The sequence below is a fragment of the Lycorma delicatula genome, chromosome 1 (assembly GCF_047948215.1).
Source record: "Lycorma delicatula isolate Av1 chromosome 1, ASM4794821v1, whole genome shotgun sequence".
Taxonomy (NCBI): Eukaryota; Metazoa; Arthropoda; class Insecta; order Hemiptera; family Fulgoridae; genus Lycorma; species Lycorma delicatula.
The window spans coordinates 386,666,602-386,687,085 of record NC_134455.1 but is presented as its reverse complement, the minus strand read 5'-3'; the positions used below and the strand labels follow the sequence as shown (position 1 = coordinate 386,687,085).

Genomic DNA, 20,484 nt, shown 5'->3' with positions numbered 1-20,484 from the left:
TTTAAAAACCATAATAGAAGAATATTCATGTGGAAAAAGGCTGGTGATACTGCAAAGTATCAGATAGATTATATAATGGTTAAGCAAAGATTTAGAAATAAACTCACCAACTCCAAAGCATATTCAAGAGCAGACATTGATAACAATCATAATTTAGTGATAATGGGAATAATGGGAGCTTAAAAACCTGAAAAAAAGGTGCCAGGTGAATTGGTGGAATCTAAAGAAGTTTGAAGAAAAGAAGGTAAAGAAGATTTTTGTAGAGGACATCGCAAGAGGTTTGAGTAAAAAATGATAGAAAATATAGAAGAAGAATTGGAGAATGTTAAAAAGAAAATTCTTAAAACAAAGAGAATTGGCAGAAAACCTTGAATATCAGAAGATATATTGCAGCTGATGGATGAACATAGAAAGTATAAGAATGCTAGTAATAAAGAAGGTAGGACCTATTGACAATTAAAAAATTCTATAAACAGGAAGAGCAAATTAGAGAAAGAACAGTGTTTTTAAGAACAGTGGAAAGGGAAATGATCATTGGTAAAATAGACGGAGCATACAGGAAAGTTAAGGAGAGTTTTGTAATACATAAGTGAAAATCTAATAATGTATTAAATAAAGATGGTATACCAATTTATGATATGAAAGAAAAGTTTGATAGGCGAGTGAATATGTTGAAGAGTTATATGGAGGAAATTAATTAAAAACTGGTGTTATAGAGGAAGAAGAGGAATTCAAAGAGAATGAAAAGGGAGATGCAATATACTGGAATATGAATTTAGTAGAACATTAAAGGATTTCAATCACAGAAAGGCTCCTGGGATAGATGGAATACCTGCAGAGTTACTACACAGTGCAGATGAGGAAGCGATAGATAGATTATACAAACTAGGATGTAATATTTACAGAAAAGGGGAAGTTCCATCAGACTTCAAAAAGAGTTTTTACTGTCATGATATTAAAGAAAGCAGGAACAGATAAATGTGAATAATACAGAACAATTAGCATAACTACACATGAATTAAAAATTTTAACTAGAATTCTGTTCAAAAGAATTGAGAGGAGAATGGAAGAAGTGTTAGGAGATGACCAATTTGGTTTCAGGAAAAGTATAGGGTGAAGGGGAGCAATTGTAGCAATAGTAGTAGGATTATTAAAGAAAAACAAACCAACATACATAGCATTTATGGACTTAGAAAAGGCATTTGATAATGTAGGCTGGAATAAAAGCTCAGCATTTTAAAAAACATAGGGTTCAAGTATAAAGACAGAAGAACAATTGCTAACATTTACAGAAACCAAACTGCAACAGTAATAATTGAAGAACATAAGAAAGAAGTAGTAATAAAAAAGGGAGCCAAAAAAGGATGTTCCCTCTCCCTGTTATTTTTTAATCTTTTCATAGACGTAGCAGTTAATGTTATTAAAGAACAGTTATGATCCAGAGTAACAGTGCAAAGTGAAAAGATGAAGATGCTACAATTAGCTGATGATATAGTAATTCTAGCTGAGAGTAAAAAAGATTTAGTAGAAACAATGAATAGCATGGATGTTGACCTATGCAAGACCTACCATGTGAAAAAACAAAAGTAATCAAATGTAGTAGAAATAAAGTTGATAGATCACTGAACATAAAAATAGGATGAGAAAAGTGTATGGAAGTAGAAGAATTTTGTTATTTGGGAAGTAGAATTACTAAAGATGGATGAAACAGGAGCATTATAAAATGCCGAATAGTACAGGTAAAATGAGCTTCAGCCAGAAATGTAATTTATTTGCTTACATGAAAAATTAATTTAAACATCATGAAACCATTTTTGAAAGTATATGTATGGAACGTAGCTTTATATGAACGTGAAACTTGGACGATTGGAGTACCTGAGAACAAAAGATTAGAAGCTTTTGAAATGTTAAATGTTAAACCCATAGGAAAATGTTAAAAATCAGATGGGTGGATAAAGTGATAAATGAAGAGGTGTTGCAGCAAATTGATGAAAAAAGAAGCGTTTGGAAAAATATAGCTAAAAGAAGAGACAGACTTACAAGCCACATCTTAAGGCATCCTGGAATAGTCACTTTGACTATTGGAGGAACATGTAGATGGGAAAAATTGTGCAGGCAGGCAAAGTTTAGAGTATGTAAAACAAATTGTTAGGGATGCTGGATGTAAGGGGTATACTGAAATGAAACGACTGGCATTAGATAGGGAACCTTGGAGAGCTGCTGCAAACTTGTCAAATGACTGAAGACAAAAAAAGTACATAAAAGTATTTGTGCTTACTTTTCATGAATTTTTCTGGTATTTAGATTTTATAAATAAGTGATAACTTACTTATTTAAACAAAAGAATATTTTAATTAAATTGTATCATCCATTCTTTTCATCTCTAAAGTCTAGAATGTGACCACCAAGTGTTAATTTTTTTTATAATTCAAATTGAATATCTTTGTGAATATTGATTGTGTCTGTTGAAAATGTGACATTTGGATTTAAAGAATCAGAATGTAATATTTTTAAATTGTTATTAAGTTTTCCTAAATTATTCTCTAAAATATATTACACTAATATGCTTAACTGAATGAAATTTTACTAATTGGAATATCGGTTTTCCTAGAACATTGAAAAATGTCAGTTTTGATTTACCTTATAAAGTGACTGAACCTGAATATTATTTGTGAAAATGAGAAATTTAATAATTACAGATTATTAAGTGAATCTAGTAATAGTACTTTTAATGATATTAAAATCATGACATGTCATGTGATCAAAAAAATAATGATATTTTAATTTTTATCAAAAAGAGTTTACTTATTGATATTTTGTTTATCAAAGTAGTCCCAAAGAGATCAACAGACTTATTCCAGCTTTCCTCAAACCCTCAAAACATTTCTGGAAAGCATTACTTGGTGTAGCATTAAATTGACCTAGCGATTTTTTCTTTATTACTACTATCATTACAAATCATTTTCCTTTAAGGTTCTCTTAAAAAAAGTAGGAACAAGGAAAAAATCACTGAGTTATTTAACCTCTTCCGATGCAGCATGGCAACCTTTATTTAACTTTGTTAAATAATCACAAACCTAAAAAAAGAATTGAAGTGTAAGCTGATGAAGTGGTAAACTTATCAAGGTGCAAATCCAAAAATTGTTTGTGCTCGTTATTTGTGGTCATTCTCTTTGAATTGCCTGACATAAACAGCATAAACCTGTTAAGTAATAATGAAACATTTATTTCCTAGCAGTTATTGCAAGGCGCTTGCAGTGGGGAGTAGATATATGGTTGCAAACAGAGTAAAACGTGCCTTGCTACAACAGCTATGCTATGAAAATCAATCATAGAAGAAGAAAATGAAAACAAAATATGTTTTTGTATTTTCACAAAATCTATTTAAAAATCTGATGTAGACACCACATGACTTCCATGTACAACTATTAAATTATATACACACATTTTTTGCTACTCTTTATTTAAACCATATTGAAAAGTGAGTACAATCCCCCAATACTTTAATAAAGTGGACAGTTACACAGTTACATTGTGGTGGACACCACATTCATCACTTTTTTGTGGTGCCCATATCAGCATTTTATATTAGTTTATATAATAATTTTGTTTCACGACGCTCAAGTAGTTAGGTGGTGTAATGAGAATGTTGGATCTGTAACCATGGACACATCGATTCGAATCATATAATTTTCGACTTCATATACATATATTTTTTTTAATTTAAATATATTGATTTATTAATAATTATTAATTGCCATTAATTGAATTGTTATTTATTGTCATTTTTCTAACAATCAGAGGTTAATAATTATTAATAAATCAATATATTTAAATTTAAAAAAAAAAGTTAAAAAAATAAATGTATATGAAGTTGGATTAGAACCGATGTGCCTCCCCTTGTAAGATCCAAATATTTGATTAATTAAAATTTCATTTGGCTATAACTCTGGCTTTTATTTATTACTGAAAAGCTCTCAATGAGGACTTATTACTGCAGTTACGAAAAAGTTCAAAATCCAAAAAAATTGGATTTTGGGTTTTATTAGACACTTTTGGTTCAGTTGATTGCAATCGACTGGGGAAAGAAAGGGGAAGTGCACAACTAGATATTACAACAATCCTAGATCCAAAATTTCAACATTTTACAACTAATTGTTTTTGAGTTACGTGAGATACATACATATAGATGCCAAAACTAATCAAAATGGATTCAGGGATGGTCAAAATAGATATTTTCATTGAAATCTGAGAACCAAAATTTTTCATGATCACAATACTTCCTTTACTTCATACAAGGAAATCCTGTAACCTTGCATAACCTTAATCCTTGTTTCCTTTACTTCATACAAGGATTTCCTTGTATGAAGTAAAGGAAATAACAGGATCTAAATGGTAGAAATGACAGTGTTTTGGTACACATTGCCTTCCTCAGATGTTACATACTGAATACAAAAGCTTAAATGTACAGTATAAAGGAAAAGGTAAATATATAAAACCAAAAGAAATAAAATGTGTAAAAATAAAGAGCAACAATATGAGTGTTCACATATATATGTATAAATTTAAAAGTAAAATTCCCCAAAAAATAATAATTTGAATAAGTGAAATTACTGACTAAAATATGATTAAAATAATTTAAATTAGTAAGATTATTATGATATTTTGTTTGAGAATGTGTTTCCTGATAAAATAATAAGTAGGTGACCTGGAATTATGAGTCATAATATTAGCTGTTGTTTCAGTTAAGATTGATGTTCCATTTGGTAAAAAGTGTTTAAATATGTCATTTGATAGTTTTTACTGTTAAATTTATATGTTAGCGATTCATGTGTACATTTCCTATTGATGGTTTTTATCTTTATATATTTAATTTCTTTTGGTTTTGTGTATTTACCTTTTTCTTTGTATCATACTTTTAAGCTTTGTATTCTACAAATAACATCTGAGGAAGGTGCTGTGTATCATAAAATCAACAAATCAATCAACTTTTCAATAAATTTTGTGAAATTTAAAAACATATTCGTATTTTGTTTCCATGTTTTCATTTTATTTTCATTTTATTTTTGGTACTCTTTGTCGATAGTTCAACGTTATGGCAAGAATTCATAATGGATGAGGCCATTATTAAAGCAGAAAAAACACAGTAAGTAAAATCTTACAATTTGATAGCACTTGGCATGCTTTTTTTGGATTTCATTTTTCAGGAAGCTTTCACTGGTTTGATTAGTCCTACATTTCACTATCAAAACTGGACATCCACATTTTGTCAACTATTATAACACGTTTGAATAATTCTGAGTCATCAGTAATATCAGCTAATAATTGCTTTACAATGTTTTTCTCATGTCACTTTTGATGAAAATTTAACAATTTTGAAACAAATTTTGTTGCTACTCATTTCAAATCCAAAATGTCAGTTAAAATTGTTTCATATGAACCATAAGAGATTTCCCCTTCTTCAATAACTTCCCTAACAGTTAAAAATGATCATATAACACAATGTCCTTTATTTTATTGATATTTTCAGAGGTTCTGAATAGTTAGGACTTCCGACCACTTTGTCACCTTCACCAACCTGTTGAGATCATTTGTGCCTCTCATAAACCCTCAGTACCGACACATCATCCTTGTAAAAGCCTTCTCTAAAATCTTCATCCCTTCACTGGACTTTTTATACTTTGAATGCAAAATTTAATGGTTATCCTGTGTTCTGTCATTTAAAAAAAAAAATCTTCACTTGGAAGTAAAATACATCCTACTTACTCGGTTACCAAATTTGAATTCTATATGGCTGAAAATATTGATATCTCTTACATAAAAGAAAATGCCCTGAATTTTCAGGGTACCTTCGTATCTTTAAATAGGCGTGCACTAATTTTGATTTTAAGGGGTTCAAATCGATAAAAAACTAAATTTTGTGTTAACAGCGCTATCTATTGGACGTAAAAGCAACATACACTATACTAAAAATTTTATGATTCCATTGCAATGTTTCCAATATGTGTGTTTGCTATAAACTAAAAAACTATTGGATCAATTTAAGTGCAAGGAAGAAGGGAGAAAGGGAAAAATCGGAAAAGGAAAATAGGGAAAAATCAAAAAAGATAAAAGGGAAGAAGGGGAAAACTGAAAAAAGAAAAAAGTGGAAAACAGGGAAAAGGAAAAATGGGAAAAGGAAATGGAAAGGGAAAAGAGAAAAAAGAAAAGAGGAAAAAGGAAGGGGGAATGGGAAATGGGGGAAGAGGAAGTGGAAAGTAAAGTAAGGGAAAGGTAAATCGAAGAAAATGGGAAGGGAGAGCGAAGCGAGCCATGATCCTCTGATTGTGATGGCAAGTGCAAGTAACAATAGAATATGGCGAAGCCGCTGTGGGGATGCTAAATTTGGGATTGTAATAAATGTTCTGTTTACCTTATTGGATTTTTATATTGAACTACTTTAATTCATTCATAAAATGAATTGGTCTAACAAATATTGTTCAGTTTTCTTATCTACTTTTTTGTTTTTCTTTATTTAAGTTTTGGGAAACAATTTATTGTTTATCGTATATTCCTTCAGTAATTTTCATAAAAAATGTTATTTACCATTTTATCAGGATTTAATGAAAATCTAAATATAATGTTGTTGATTAAATATTTTTTATTTATAAAAAATAAGTTTGCTATTAAAAAAGTATTGCGGGTGAATCAACATCTATATTGTGGGTGAAGTAATGACAGGGTACGCTAGTACATTATAAACAGTGTTGCTATTGCATAGTGTAAAGAGGAACTCAATAAAAAGACACAGAATGCTAAATAAAAAAAACCCATTATCTTTTGATCTCGCATCACATAAGTTGATGTTTTCTTATTACATGATCTATCAAGACAACATTATAACAAAATTATAAAAAAATTGTAATCTATTTATGGTGAAATTAATAGAATTATTTTAACTGTTGAAAATTGTTTTTAAAAGTAGGATGAACAAAGACATTAATCATTTTATGAAAATTTTACAAATATATAAAAGCCAAGATTTCAACACACTTGTAACAGTATTCAGTTTTTCAAAACACGCAAAATTTTACTAAACCCTTTATTAAAAAAAAAAATACAAAACTGATCGAATGTATTATTCAGTTAACGTCTTTCGTTTGAGACATGTAATATAGCAAATAGGCTATTGGTAAAACATTTAAGAAACTATTATAATTAATTCTAAAAGTCCATTTGATGAATCATTTTCATCCATTTCAAAGTGAGTTGTTTATATAATTTTTTGCAACTTTAGACTATATCTCTATTTTGCACATACAATTTTAGTTCCATTTGTATTATTGCCACTGGTTTTTAAGGAAAAATTTCACATTTAACCACATTTAAAAATGTAATCATATTCAATATTGAACAAGATATGTAATACTATAAGCATTAATTCCCAACTCTGATTAGTTGCTCACAATTTGTTTAATACCTAAATTGTCTATGATTGAATTTTTATTAATTTGTAGATAGAACTTGTTCATTGTTTTTTTTCTTTCCTTTCTTTGTTAGTTGCAGTGAAACTAGTTTAAGAAGAAACTTAAATGGGCTCTAAGTGGCGCAAAACAGAAAACAAAAGAAAAATTTTAGTTGAAAAACATGATATTAGGCAGAAAGGATTTCATATATGCAGGCAATCTGTGATTTTAGAAAATGTAGCCAGGCAATCATATATTTAGATGAATCCTATGTTTTATCATCTCATTAAGTGGCAAAATCAAGGACTAACAACTGCAATGCAGGACTTCATTTATCCATAAATAAAGATGAATGCTTAATTATAATTCATGCTCTCCAATGTTAACTTGGACAGCCAAATCAAAAAGTGGAGATTATTATGATAGCATGAATACTAAAAATTATTTTAAATTAAAATTAAAACTAAAATTATTTGAGAAAAATTTGTACCTAACCTTCCTCCTGAGTCTGTAGTAGTTATTGACAATGTTTTGTACAATAATATCCTTTCTGATAATAATAATACACCTTAATTTCATGCTGCAGAAGAAATTTCATAAGAAGCGTGCATCAGCATTCTATAAACTTTTACATCCAGATTATGATTCAAATATAAACAAAACATAAAGCAATACTTGCTTTATGTTTTGACATGCAGCAAGTGTAGCCTTTTCCCAAATCTTCTATTAAACAACCATATTATGCGAGACAAATTGGATTTTACAATATGTCTAACTTAAAAGGAAAAGAACCTTTCTTTTATGTGTGGACTGAGAAACTGGGTGGTAGAATTTTAACTGAAGTTTCATCTGCTTTATTATATTATTTGAAAAATTATGTATCAAACAAAAACCATCTACATCTTTATTGTGATGGTTGTGATGCACAGAACAAGAATAATATTGTTCCTCATTCTTTGATACTTGATATTGTCAGAATCTGATTTTTCCATTGATAACATCATAACATATTTCCCTATTGGGGAACATAGTTCCTACCTACAAATAGAGTATTTGGGAGTATTGATAAAAAACTAAGAAAGAAACAACAACAATCATTATATGAGGTTAGTGTTACAGCTTTTACAGTGACTTTGGACAAGTAAAAAACTGGGGATAGATTGGCACTTATTAAATACAAAATCATTTTCTAGCATTCTCAAAAATCTAAATAATATTAGTAATTTTGGATTCACATTAAGATTACTTATCGAACATTAAGAAAGGATTCATATTAAGAAAGTTAAAAATGGGAATAAACATCAGTTGTGAATCAATCATTTCTGTGTTTCAGATTTCAAGTTGTAAATGAACAGATGACTAAGCTGACCCTACAGAAGCATGGTTGGACTCCAGCAAAATGTTCCACTTTTTATTTACAACCTTTACAATTGATTGTTTAGGTATCAATGCAGCATCATGGCATTAAAGCAGCAAAGTAGAATGATGTTAATAATCTTCTTACAGACACATTTGGCGAGTCTTGGAGAAATGAAGAACAGCTGTTATTGTATGCTAAAATAATCGAAGGAATAAAAAAATAGGTGTAATGTAATAAGATCCACAGATGACGTGAGTATAATTCTTAATGAAAAGTATAAACATATTAATTAACTATTATTAATACTTTTTTCTTATAATTGTATTACCTTTCTTATAATTTTATATATTTTACATTTATAAAACATAATATAAAATATAAAAGGTTTCTGTTATATCTAACCAGTAGTGGTTAATTAATTCTCACCAAAACTACTTTTAAATCAATTATTTATTAAACATTATTTGTGACATATTATAAAACATGGAATATAAACACAACTTAACAAGTAAATGCATATTTATAGAATACAAAAACTTCTATCTGCTAGATTAATTGCATATTTTAATTTTGCATTTTCATTAATTCATTTTTTGCAGGTGTGGATGAAGTTAAATGATGGTGAAGAATGTGATGAAAGTTAAGAATGTAATAAAGATGTATGAAGTGACATATGATTACAATGAATATGACAGATTCCATTACTAATTCTTTTTCACATCATATGTAAATTTGTTTTTTCTAAAATAAAATTATAACCTTTATTTTATTACTTTTTTTTGTACGTGTCCCATTAATTACATTTTTAGAAGATTAATTAGCACTTTACCAAGAAGTATAATATTAAATCTTTTTAATGTAAACAACTTCTATTAATAATTTAATTACATTTTGTTTTCACAACAATTCTTTTTCTATCAAAATTATATTTATATGGTATTTCATGTCAAATTTGTGTATGTAATGGAATTAATAATGATGCATATACTGGCTGATAAAATAACCCTAAAAATAAAGCAGTAACTCAGTGACTCCATAAATGTAAATCATTTTTACATAGACATCTTTACTAGTCACTTCTCGCCTTTCAGCAACACATATACTCTTCAGTTCTTATTAAGTAATCATACTTTATGAGTCATGCTTCTGCTGGTAGTAAATGTACATGAACAAATTAATTTTTCTTTTATGAATTTTTTATTAGCAAGATGAATTGTTCCTTTTTATTTTCTTTTTCTTTTTTAAATTCAACACACTTAAACGTTATAATTAGTTAATTTATTACCATATAGGTTGAAGGCAAAGTTAGAGTTGTTATTAAGAATAGCTTAGGTACGCTCTACACTGAAAACTATTTAATTAATTTATTTATGTCAAATAATGATTTGGGATTTTGATGTTCCTGGCCAGTTCTTAGCTATTTATTCATTTTAATTTAATAAATTCTCTCAAAATGTCAGTTTGAATGTTTAACTTTTTTCTGACAAAACAGTTAAAATAGACCTACTGCAGTTCTAAAAATATAACTGCTGAAGAGTTGAATACGCTTATGTCTCTGGAAGAGGCAGTATTTACTTAAATGTTGATTTATCTCTGACAGACCTAATAAGCATTTAAAAAACTAGAACAATCAAGCTAATGACTGTACCCAATATTAATATTAGTATTTTCTATGTAGTTACATGTTTATTTTTTCTCTCCAAAGTGTTACAAATATTTAAGAAGTCTACAGGTTTTTTTAAAAGAAGTATTTTTATCTTTAATATAACTTAAACATATATAATTTTGGTGTATTGTAGTAGTATCAAGCTCTAGTGAAGGGAAATTTCAAATCTGTTGTATATTATTTCTTGATAAATAAAATAACAGCAGTAAACCTGCTTCAGCTAATATGAATATCAATTTCAAAATTGCATGAAACGGGAGTCAAAGTTCAGAATATAATTTTCTAAGTAAATATACTAGATTTTAGTTTAACAAGCTGGTCTAATGGTAAACTGATCATCACAAATCAGTTGTTTAAGAGCTAATTTTTGAAGTCAAATCAAAGGTTCCAAGGTTTGAATCCTGTTAAAAGTTGGTTCCTTTCACACCAATTTGATTTTTATATGGATTACTTATTATTGTTGACTAGTTAAACACATTACAATGTACACATTAGTAATATAATACATAATTATGGATACGTACATAACACAATATTGCTATTAAAAGTGAATAGAATTTATGACTAAAACTAATTTTTAATCTACAAATATATGTAATCATTTATCTAAAAAAAAAAAAATTATTATTGCTGCTGTAATAAATACATAGATTTACATATAAATTGTACCTTTAAAATAACTTGTTCTAACTGATTGACCGATTCATCAACAAGCAGCAAAAACTACTGATGCTAAATGTTCTCAGTGTTCATTAAGATATGATTTTTTGAAATTCCGAGTTTAACAGGTTAAGATGGAGTGACAATAAAATTGACTATCTTTTTTAATTTCATTTTAACAAATGAAGATATCAATTTGAATTTTGATGTGTGTAACTTACCCATATAAATATCTAAAAACCATTTGTAATTTTTTTTAAATTCGACCTTGAGAGGGATAAAGACAGGTAAAAAAATGTTAACAACCATTGAAAATTTTCCCTATTTCGACTATATCAAATGAGATATTCACTGCATTGGAGCTTCCAAATACTCTTCATTTAAATATATAAAAATCATTTTCAGGTCTTTTAATTTTGATATTTTAAGGATTGTGACTGTATTCAGCACGGCAGCTCAACCTACACTGCCACTGTTACTGTATATGCATTTTATTTATCATTATTATTCTCACAAGCATGAGTTAAATGATCACAGCAGGGTCCAAAGGGCAGAGCTTTCTGGCTAGACGGAAAGAACAAGCAAAACGAGCCATGACTAGCCTAATATCTCCTAACTGCGACAGAAAACTCGAGTAACCATGTAGCGCAGCGACATCATAGCGTAGCATCTCCACAATGGAGATGCTACATTTTTTGGGGGTTTGGAAATATTCTTCAGATATATATTTAAAAACGATTTTCAAAGATTATTGAATTTTTATTTTTTAAGGGGTGCAATGGAGTTCGGTGCAGGGGTTCAACCAACACATCCACTGCCACTGCTACTGTCTGTGCTACGCAACTGGTTGCACATGACTCTGGTTTGCTGACTAAAAAACATAAAATAAATAAAAAATTGACTGCGAAATGAAATGCAAGTAACCAAGACCACAGGCGAAGCCGGAACAAGGAATGCAAACTTATAATTATAAAAATGTAGTCTATTAAATCTGTTCAACCCCACTTTAATGGAGAGAAGACTTTATTGGATAAAATTATAAATAGAAAAACTGTAGTAAAATATAAAGTAGTGAACCTTTTTTCCTATTTTTAATTAATATTATTATTATTTACTGAATAAAGTTTTGGTACAATACATTTTTACCAAAATGTATTATAAAATTGGTTTTACGTTAAAATATGTATTGAATTATTTCTCTTCTATCAGCAGCCTTTCTCCTGTTGTACAACTTTCATATGCTAGGTTTAATTACTAATTAAATTTTAATTAATGAATGATTTAGCTATCATTATATTGTAATTAATTTTACATTTTTCTTTTTCATTTTATTGACATTGTACAATGTTTATATGATTATAATTATTATTTGTATTGCATACAGCATATTCTTTCTCTTTTTCTTATGTCATACTAAGTATTTATATGACATCAAAAATATAATCATATTTTCTGAATTGAACCCTTCCTAAACTATTGATGGATGAATCAGCCAACAAGGGAATAAGTAAATTTTTGATAGATACCAAGCTATTGACAGATACACCTAAACATTAGATTATTAACATAAAATGAAGTTTATTTAATGTTGAGAAGATGTACCTAGTATTATTTGACTACTATAGTCTCAATAAATACTGAAACGTGGATAATCTGCTAATTTTTAAAAAAACATTCTTGAAGTTGTTAGACTAAGGTTATAGTTACTTTTTATTTTTCACTTAAGCTTCTTGTTAATTTCCCTTTCATAAAATCGATATAAATAAGGCATGTCTTTTGCGATTTTTAATTTATTCAGTTATTTATTTTTAATTTTCTTTATTTAAAGCTCTCTATTAATACAGACATACTATGAATTTTTTTTTTATAATTGAGAGTTGATGTTAGTGGCAAACTATTTCATTTTAACAAATACAATTTTTCTTTTAATTAATTTTCTTAAAAAAAACATTTAGCTCTACTTAAATTCACTTAGTTGCGCTGTAGAGTGAAAAGGATTAACTAAAATGGACATATATACTATCAATGTCATATATATGTTTTTATACATATATAATTGGAAATTATATTTGTATAAAGATTCATAAAGATTATAAAGATTCATCTTTATAATCTTGTTTTATAAACAGACTTACATTAATATTTATCTCTATTATAAAATTGTTATTTATTTAGTTGATAAATTAATACTTAAATTTTTTTCTTTTGTACTCTCTAAGGATATCTGTGATATTACAGGTAGCACACTGAATAGATTTACATTTGTTTTCAATGAGTATATCAATATGTTTTGAATAATTTGAATGCAGTTTTCTCATTCGCTTTTCATTTTTAATTAAAGGTAAACATTTTAACAATGTGAAATAATAGAATAACTAATAGATATTTTGTATTACTTAATATAAAATCATCTAAATTTGGGTACATGTATTTTCTTTTATTGTCGTAGGATTACACATTATGTAATGTTTAATCTTATGTGATTTATTATCAGTAATGTATAAAAAAGAAAACCCTTGTTTCAATATTTCTTTTACATATGGTTTGTAAATAATTATTTTTCAAATGTATGAATTCTTAATGTTAATGATTTAATGATGACTGGTAAAATATTATAACAGGTTGCACTGTCTTTTGTAACCAATTTTAATTATTTATTAATATTTTTGATAGTGTTTTAAGATTAGTGAAATTTTATTGTCTTTAATGATCTTGATCTTATCTTTTGATAGTTTGGTACCTTCTTATGCAATTTAACATTCTGGAATTATGTGACACTAGATGTTCAGCTTTCTGTCCAGATCATTAACCATCATTAGAGGTTACAATACGCAAGTGAAACATATGCAATTTACCCACACGCAAACTGTTAATACATTACAACTTTAAAATTAGATTTGATAGACATCATAAAAACTAAACACAATTTGTAAAGTGAAAAAGAAAAGCAAAATGTAGCTAATCTGAGCTTACGAACTTCAACATTACTTAAAAAAAAAAAAAAAAAAAAAAAAAAATGGTAATGATATTATTAAACCATTAAGTAAGTAAGTACCATTCAGTAAGTCTTACTTAGTAAATGTACTCACAAAAAACATAGAAAATATAACAGATCATATTACATATATATCATATGTGATCTGAGCAATAACAGATCACATTAATTATTAAATGCTACTCGTATATCATTAAAATTAATACTAACGTTAAATGCTAAAAACGAACCCTGATACATACAAGAAGCATGATATATTGTTATATAGAAGCTGTAATATTGTTTTCATCATTTTCTTGATCCTTCAAAACTCAACCTTGTATTCTCTGTTGACTCGTCAGCATAAAACTAATGTGACGTTATTTTGTCAATTTTTACATCTATTCTCTTTATTTTGATGTTCATGTTCCACTTTGTAGAGTTAAATTTGATTATTATCTCTCTCTACTTTCCATGCCAAAGTTTTTAGTCTTGCAGTTACATGATTCTTCAACTCATCAAGTCATTTATTAAATACACCAAATTTGATTCATCTGTGATGCTTTTGTGCCACATCAGTCCTCTGTGGCACTAGGTACTATTCCTGTGTTACCAAGGAGACCACCAGTCTGGTCTCTTTTATCTGTTAATATAAAGCAATGCAAGAACGACTTGCACCGAAAGATTTGAGAACTTATTCTGAATTACTTGCAGTTCATGCTTTGAGTCACACTATGCAAGTATAAAAAAGTTCTTTTCAGCATGCCGGAAGACAGAGGTAGATTTCACGGGTGCTAAGTCGGGGATAAAAAAAACTCCATCTTAAAGTTAAGAAAAACTTCAAATTTACTCAATACCACAACAGTTGTATGTGAAAAAAGTTTCACATGTTTAGCATATGACAAGAACCAGCAATATTTTGGTTCATCCCTTGCCGTAAGGGTTGGTCATGTCAAAAATTGAATCAGACAAAAGTTTTAGGTATGTTTAGAGGACTAACGAGCACCTTAAACCGATTCGATACTGTGCCTATTGAGAGAGGTATGATTTTTTTTGTCTTCGAAACCCCATTTTTTCCACCCCCTAGGCCAATAGTTGGTTATATCAATTTACTTAGATAAATTTTAGGCCCTTATCCAAAGAATAATAAGAACTTTAAACGAATTCGATATTCTACTTAATAAGAAAGGTATAGCGATATATTTTTTTCGAAAAAGCCACCCCATTTCCACCCCAATGGTCCGATTTTGGCCGTTAACGAACTCAACCGAGATTTTGGGTCGAGGTATTTTTAGGAAATAATTTGAAAGTGATTGGCGCAAAATTAGGCAGTTATTGTGTCCACAAGAAAGTGAAATGTATATAAATACCTATATATATATATATATACAATACCGTGTCTAAATACAATGGCAATGTCATCGTACTAACAGTTACTTTGTATGTATATGAAACGATTTTTTTGAAAATCAAACATAGCAAGTCTTCTACCCGTGTACAGTCCTCGTTCTATCACGGTGCTAATCTTCAACTTATAATGGGAAACCTGTAATTACTACAAATCAAGTATAATATTAATGCAAGGTGCTTCGTAGTTTCAGATATTAGTACAATGTTCGACTACATAAAAAAATTACTCAACGAAAATAGATACTAAGCACAAATATTCTTTTTTTTTTATTGGTTACCACAACCTTTTTCCTTTAACTGTAGTATCGATATCATCGATTTAATATCCTTCACAAGATTAATTTCATTACATAAATGTATAAAATATATTTAAAAATAATATGAAATTTTGAATTTATACTCTTGTTATACTGCAATTCCATTACGAACTACTTCGTATCACGTGTACGTATTACAACACTTGACATGGCAATCCACTTGAATAGCTGATAAGGACAATCGCAAAAATATTTAAAAGTAGTCTAAAAGTACTCTAAATCGTTCGAAAATATTGTACAAGTAACTTTGTTACTTCTAATTCCCTAACGCGTATTTTATGTGTGATTTTAATTATTTAAGGTTTGTTTTGTTTTAAACTATTCATTATAAGCCGACGGTTTAAAGAGAACATGTCAGATTGCAACGATACTGTATTAAAGCGGTTGGCTGAAATTATGAAAACTGGAGAGGAAAGTGATGTTGAATTCATCGTAGGAAAGGGTGAACAACAAAAGAAGGTATTGTAGAAAGATGTAAATATGTTACTTTATAATTAGTATTACCTTTCAAGATGCAGTATGTTAATCTCACCAGCAAAAGGGCCCTACAATATCACAGAACAAATTGTAACACCAATTATCGTGTGGAGCATGTATATAGAATAGAATAATTTTTTCTATATTATAATCAATAATTGTTGTTTTTATTTATTTCAATATTTGTTTCTTGTGAAATATGCTGTCCGGTTGAATAAATTTCAACAAAACGTACACTGCGAATTTATTCTAAATAAAATCTACGCTGTTTTAACACGGTAAGGTTTTTTGACCATTTTAAAGAAAAATACATTTTTTACATTTTGTGGCCCGGCACAAATAAAAAAAATGTATAAGATTGAATTCAATATTTTTAGTTTGCTGCAAACATCATAACTTCTCTGCGATAACCTTATAATATCAACATACTTATTAGATTCTATAACTTTTAATTATTAGCTTTATGTTTTTCAATTCCCTTCATCCTACAAATTGTATCGTCTGCAATCTCTTATAAGATGAAATAAGTAACCACGGGTTACTTATAGCTACTACGCTGATAAAATTTCCTAGAAGACTGCTTTTGATTTTTTACAAAGCCTACTCCTAAATTGAAATAAATAATGGTTCTAAAATTGTATTTTAATTTTTAGAAATGGACTGTCAAGATCTTCCATAAAACTGGAGGTGAAAATTTAAAATCGATTAGAAAGATGTAATACTTCTACAAAAAATAAATTGATTATATTACACACATAATAACTCAACAATATTTATTATTGTGACCTCATTTCAAAATACACTATTCTAAAAAAATATGTTATAAATAATTGGATGTTTAGTAATATAAGAAATATAATATTTTACAAAACTACGGCATATTATAATAAATCATTGACAAAAATATGAAGAGTTTTTGTTTTGGAAACTTAGTAAAAGAGTAACACTGTTTTATAAAAGGAAATAAATTACTGAGTTATTCCAATTTTATTGTAGAAATAGAACGATAATGATAAATGATAATGAAAATTATAACGGAAAACCATAAAAAAGAGAAAAACAAAGATAAAAGTGAAAACACCAAACGAATTCGAAAATTTGTTTACGTATAAATTTAGAAAGTAATAATAATAACAATAATAATAATAATATTTATATTTTTTTTGTGGAGGGAGGTGGAAATGCATTTACTCACGGGGTGTCGGGCTCCCACTGATGGTGATTGGATCACTGATGGTGATTGGATATTATCCAATCACCATCAGCAGACTACCGACTAAACCCCCCCCTCTCCAACCTTCTACCAGGACTCGACCCAGAACCGTTCAACACATTTCTTCCGATGGAGTCCTCCTATATCAGCCTGAGAAGGTCGCTACCTAATTTTAAGAACTATCAGCTCACCCTTCTTGGTCCTGAGAATGCTGCCGACGAATCGGACCACACTCTTCCAGCTGCTCAGTTTACGGAGCATCATAGTAACCACTTGTTGGAACTCAGTGTCCCTCGGCTTCTAGTATCCATCGATCTGTTGCCCACCGCCAACACTGAGTACACTGAGGTGTACTCAGTGTCGTCCCGTACACCGGGGCAATAGAAGCTGTCGGGGGACGGTGCTTTCCCTATCATATGGAGGTAAGCGCGGAAGTACCCGTGATCCGTTAAAAACTGGGTCATTTAATACTCCACCTCCCATGCCACGGCCCCGTCAACGGTCTGACCAGAGGCGTTGAGGTTTATCGTCCTCTGTTGTCGTGGTCCCAGGTCTCTTGCCATGCGAGACACGTGCGAGTCCGTTCCTCGTTGGTGATGGTCTCCCGGTTTTCGCCTGCTTGTCGCCTCCTGTAGCGCGGCTGGCGCTACCTTGCCAAAAAAGCCATGAGTATGACGCCGGTGACCACTACTGCAGGCTCGGAAACCGTCCGATATCTGGAAGGGACTCGCAAGGTCGCGGTTCGTTGCACCTGCGCGAGCCGCTTCCGGTTTCTTTCGACTCTTTATGTTTGAGCCCACACTTCCGCCCCGTATAACAGGATTTAATGCACTGTGAACATCAGCAATCACCATCCGGGTCTCCGAAGCTGAGTTTCCGATCAATCATCATATCGAGATAATTGTGGCCAGCTTGGTCTCAACAACCTCGACCCCGAACCTCAGGGTGAAGATACGCTTCTTCGTTAGAACCATGATCTCCATTTTGCTAAGGGCTAGAGACTACTTTGGTGTTTTCTCATGTGCGTTACCAAGGTTCTGTGGTCATTTTGGTTTGCTTTTCGGTGATTTGGCTATCAGTGACAAGTAAGGGGTCATTCCCTAATCCTACTTTCGTTCTTTTCAGAACGAGGGCCGTAATCTGTGGTTATTTAATAACTAATCCAGAAGCGGCTAAAAGGTATAAAGAGCGACAGAAGAATATTCAGCTCTCCAGCTGCTCGTACTCGCTGCGGCCAGTCGTTGCGTTTGCGGATTCGCCCAACTAATTGTAGGTAGACAGCGAGAATTTAGATATAGCTAGTCAGGCAAGGGAATCTCCGGCCATGAAACAGTTCACCGAGGTTAAGAAGTCCAGGCGGAAGAGGAAGTGGAAGCCTGTTCCTACGACCTCGTTGGAGGATGAGACTTCGGAGATGGATACAGGGACACCCGCCCGAGGTGAACCTAACCCTGCAATAGAGACGTTTTGCAAAGAGATGGGCAGACCTGGCAGTTTTGCCCCACTGGCGACGGCAGTCCAGAGCGAACTCTACTATCTAATTGGGTTTTTGGTTCTCCCCGGCAGCGTCGGCTCAGGTGCGAGGAAGACAATTCTTCCTCGCTTGTTGGAAATCTAAGAGGCCTTTTCCGCTGTGGCGGAAGGCTATGAGAATTTGGCCTCCAAGACCGAGGAGGTTAAAGTGGTTCTGATACCGGCTCCTGCTCCATCACAGCCCGGGCGCTATGCAGAGGTCGTTCGCGGCCAGACAGACTAAGGAGACAGACTAAATCATAAAGATCTCTCATGCTGTGCAGAAGCTTGGTAGACCCCAAGCTAGATCATAAGCCCTGTGTCACAATTTAAGACATCGACCGTAGTCTCTCCAACACGGAGATTCTGACCCTGATGAGGGAACAGAACAGCGACTTGGACGAGCTCCGCGTTCAGAAAGGAGTGTTCGTTTGTCTTCAAGACAGGGAAGCGTGATGCCACTCGGTATCACGAGGTATTTGAATTAGGTGCTGGTCTCTTCCCGATAAACCCAATCAGGGCTAGGAACGGAGGCGGTATGGCGACCGGAAGCGTCACAAGGGGGGGTCTTCCCCTACGGAGTTGGTATGGTCTCTTCCAGAAGTTCTTGTCGGAGGGTAGAATCTTTGTGGATTCTACCCTCCGACAAGAACTTCTGGAAGCTTTCAGCGACCGTAGGACTACTTCCAGTTCCTCCATCGAGAAGAGCGGGAAGTCGCCCACGTCGCTCCCGTTGTCTCCCGCTCGGCATGGACCGAGTGCGCCGGGAACATCGTGTTCCGCTTTAGCCTTGTCTAATGAAGCTGGTGACCGCGAGACCCCCAATCGCCGAGTTACTATCTTGTAACCTAGCCCCCAAGGGTCTGCATCCACGGTCTCCGCCAGTTCTCTCCAGCAACGTGCCTTGCTCACGTTGATGGCTCGACGGAGCCGCTTCTTTGCCGTCTTATACTCGGCTGACCTGGCGTTCGCGTCTATGCGATTCGCACGTTGGGCCACCCGTCTTAGTCGAAGACACTCTCGGCGCAACCCCGCAATCTTCGGTGTCCAACAGTACACGGGTCGCTTCTGGTCCCTCGGCCCCCGTGAGGCATGGAAGCGTCGCATGCACAAGTGATCAGCCGCATGGTTGCAGCAACTACGGCTTCAGCGCCATCGTCCCCCCCGTTGGTGAAGTTTACAGGGGCTACCACCCCTGAGGAGATCTTTCTGTTGAATTTATTCTCGTCGATTTTGTTGACCTTATATCTTTTCACCAGCCGTGGGGGCCCCGGGTGCTCTCGTGGTGGTCGCTACCGGTATAATCCTCGAGAACTCTCCAGTCCTGAACGAGCGTGACCAGCTCTTCGGAGGCGAGGGAAATATCAGGAATGGTTTCCAAATATCCTGGGCGGCGGAACGTGGTCGTGTTCCCTGTATTGAGAATCACGAATCCAGTACGTGCCGCCAT

The 20,484-nt window shown here is 31.9% G+C and overlaps 1 protein-coding gene across 3 annotated transcripts in view; it reads left to right on the top strand.

Annotated features, from left to right (window-relative positions):
* The first annotated feature begins 16,041 nt into the window (after positions 1 to 16,041).
* The window catches only part of LOC142317326 (BTB/POZ domain-containing protein 6-like), a 69,454-nt gene continuing 65,011 nt past the window's right edge, over positions 16,042 to 20,484 (top strand). For all 3 annotated transcript variants that reach the window (XM_075353785.1, XM_075353786.1, XM_075353784.1), the window contains exon 1: positions 16,042 to 16,291. In XM_075353785.1, the coding sequence (XP_075209900.1) occupies positions 16,184 to 16,291 (108 nt within the window). In that variant the 5' untranslated portion in view covers positions 16,042 to 16,183. The remainder of the gene's footprint in view (positions 16,292 to 20,484) is intronic.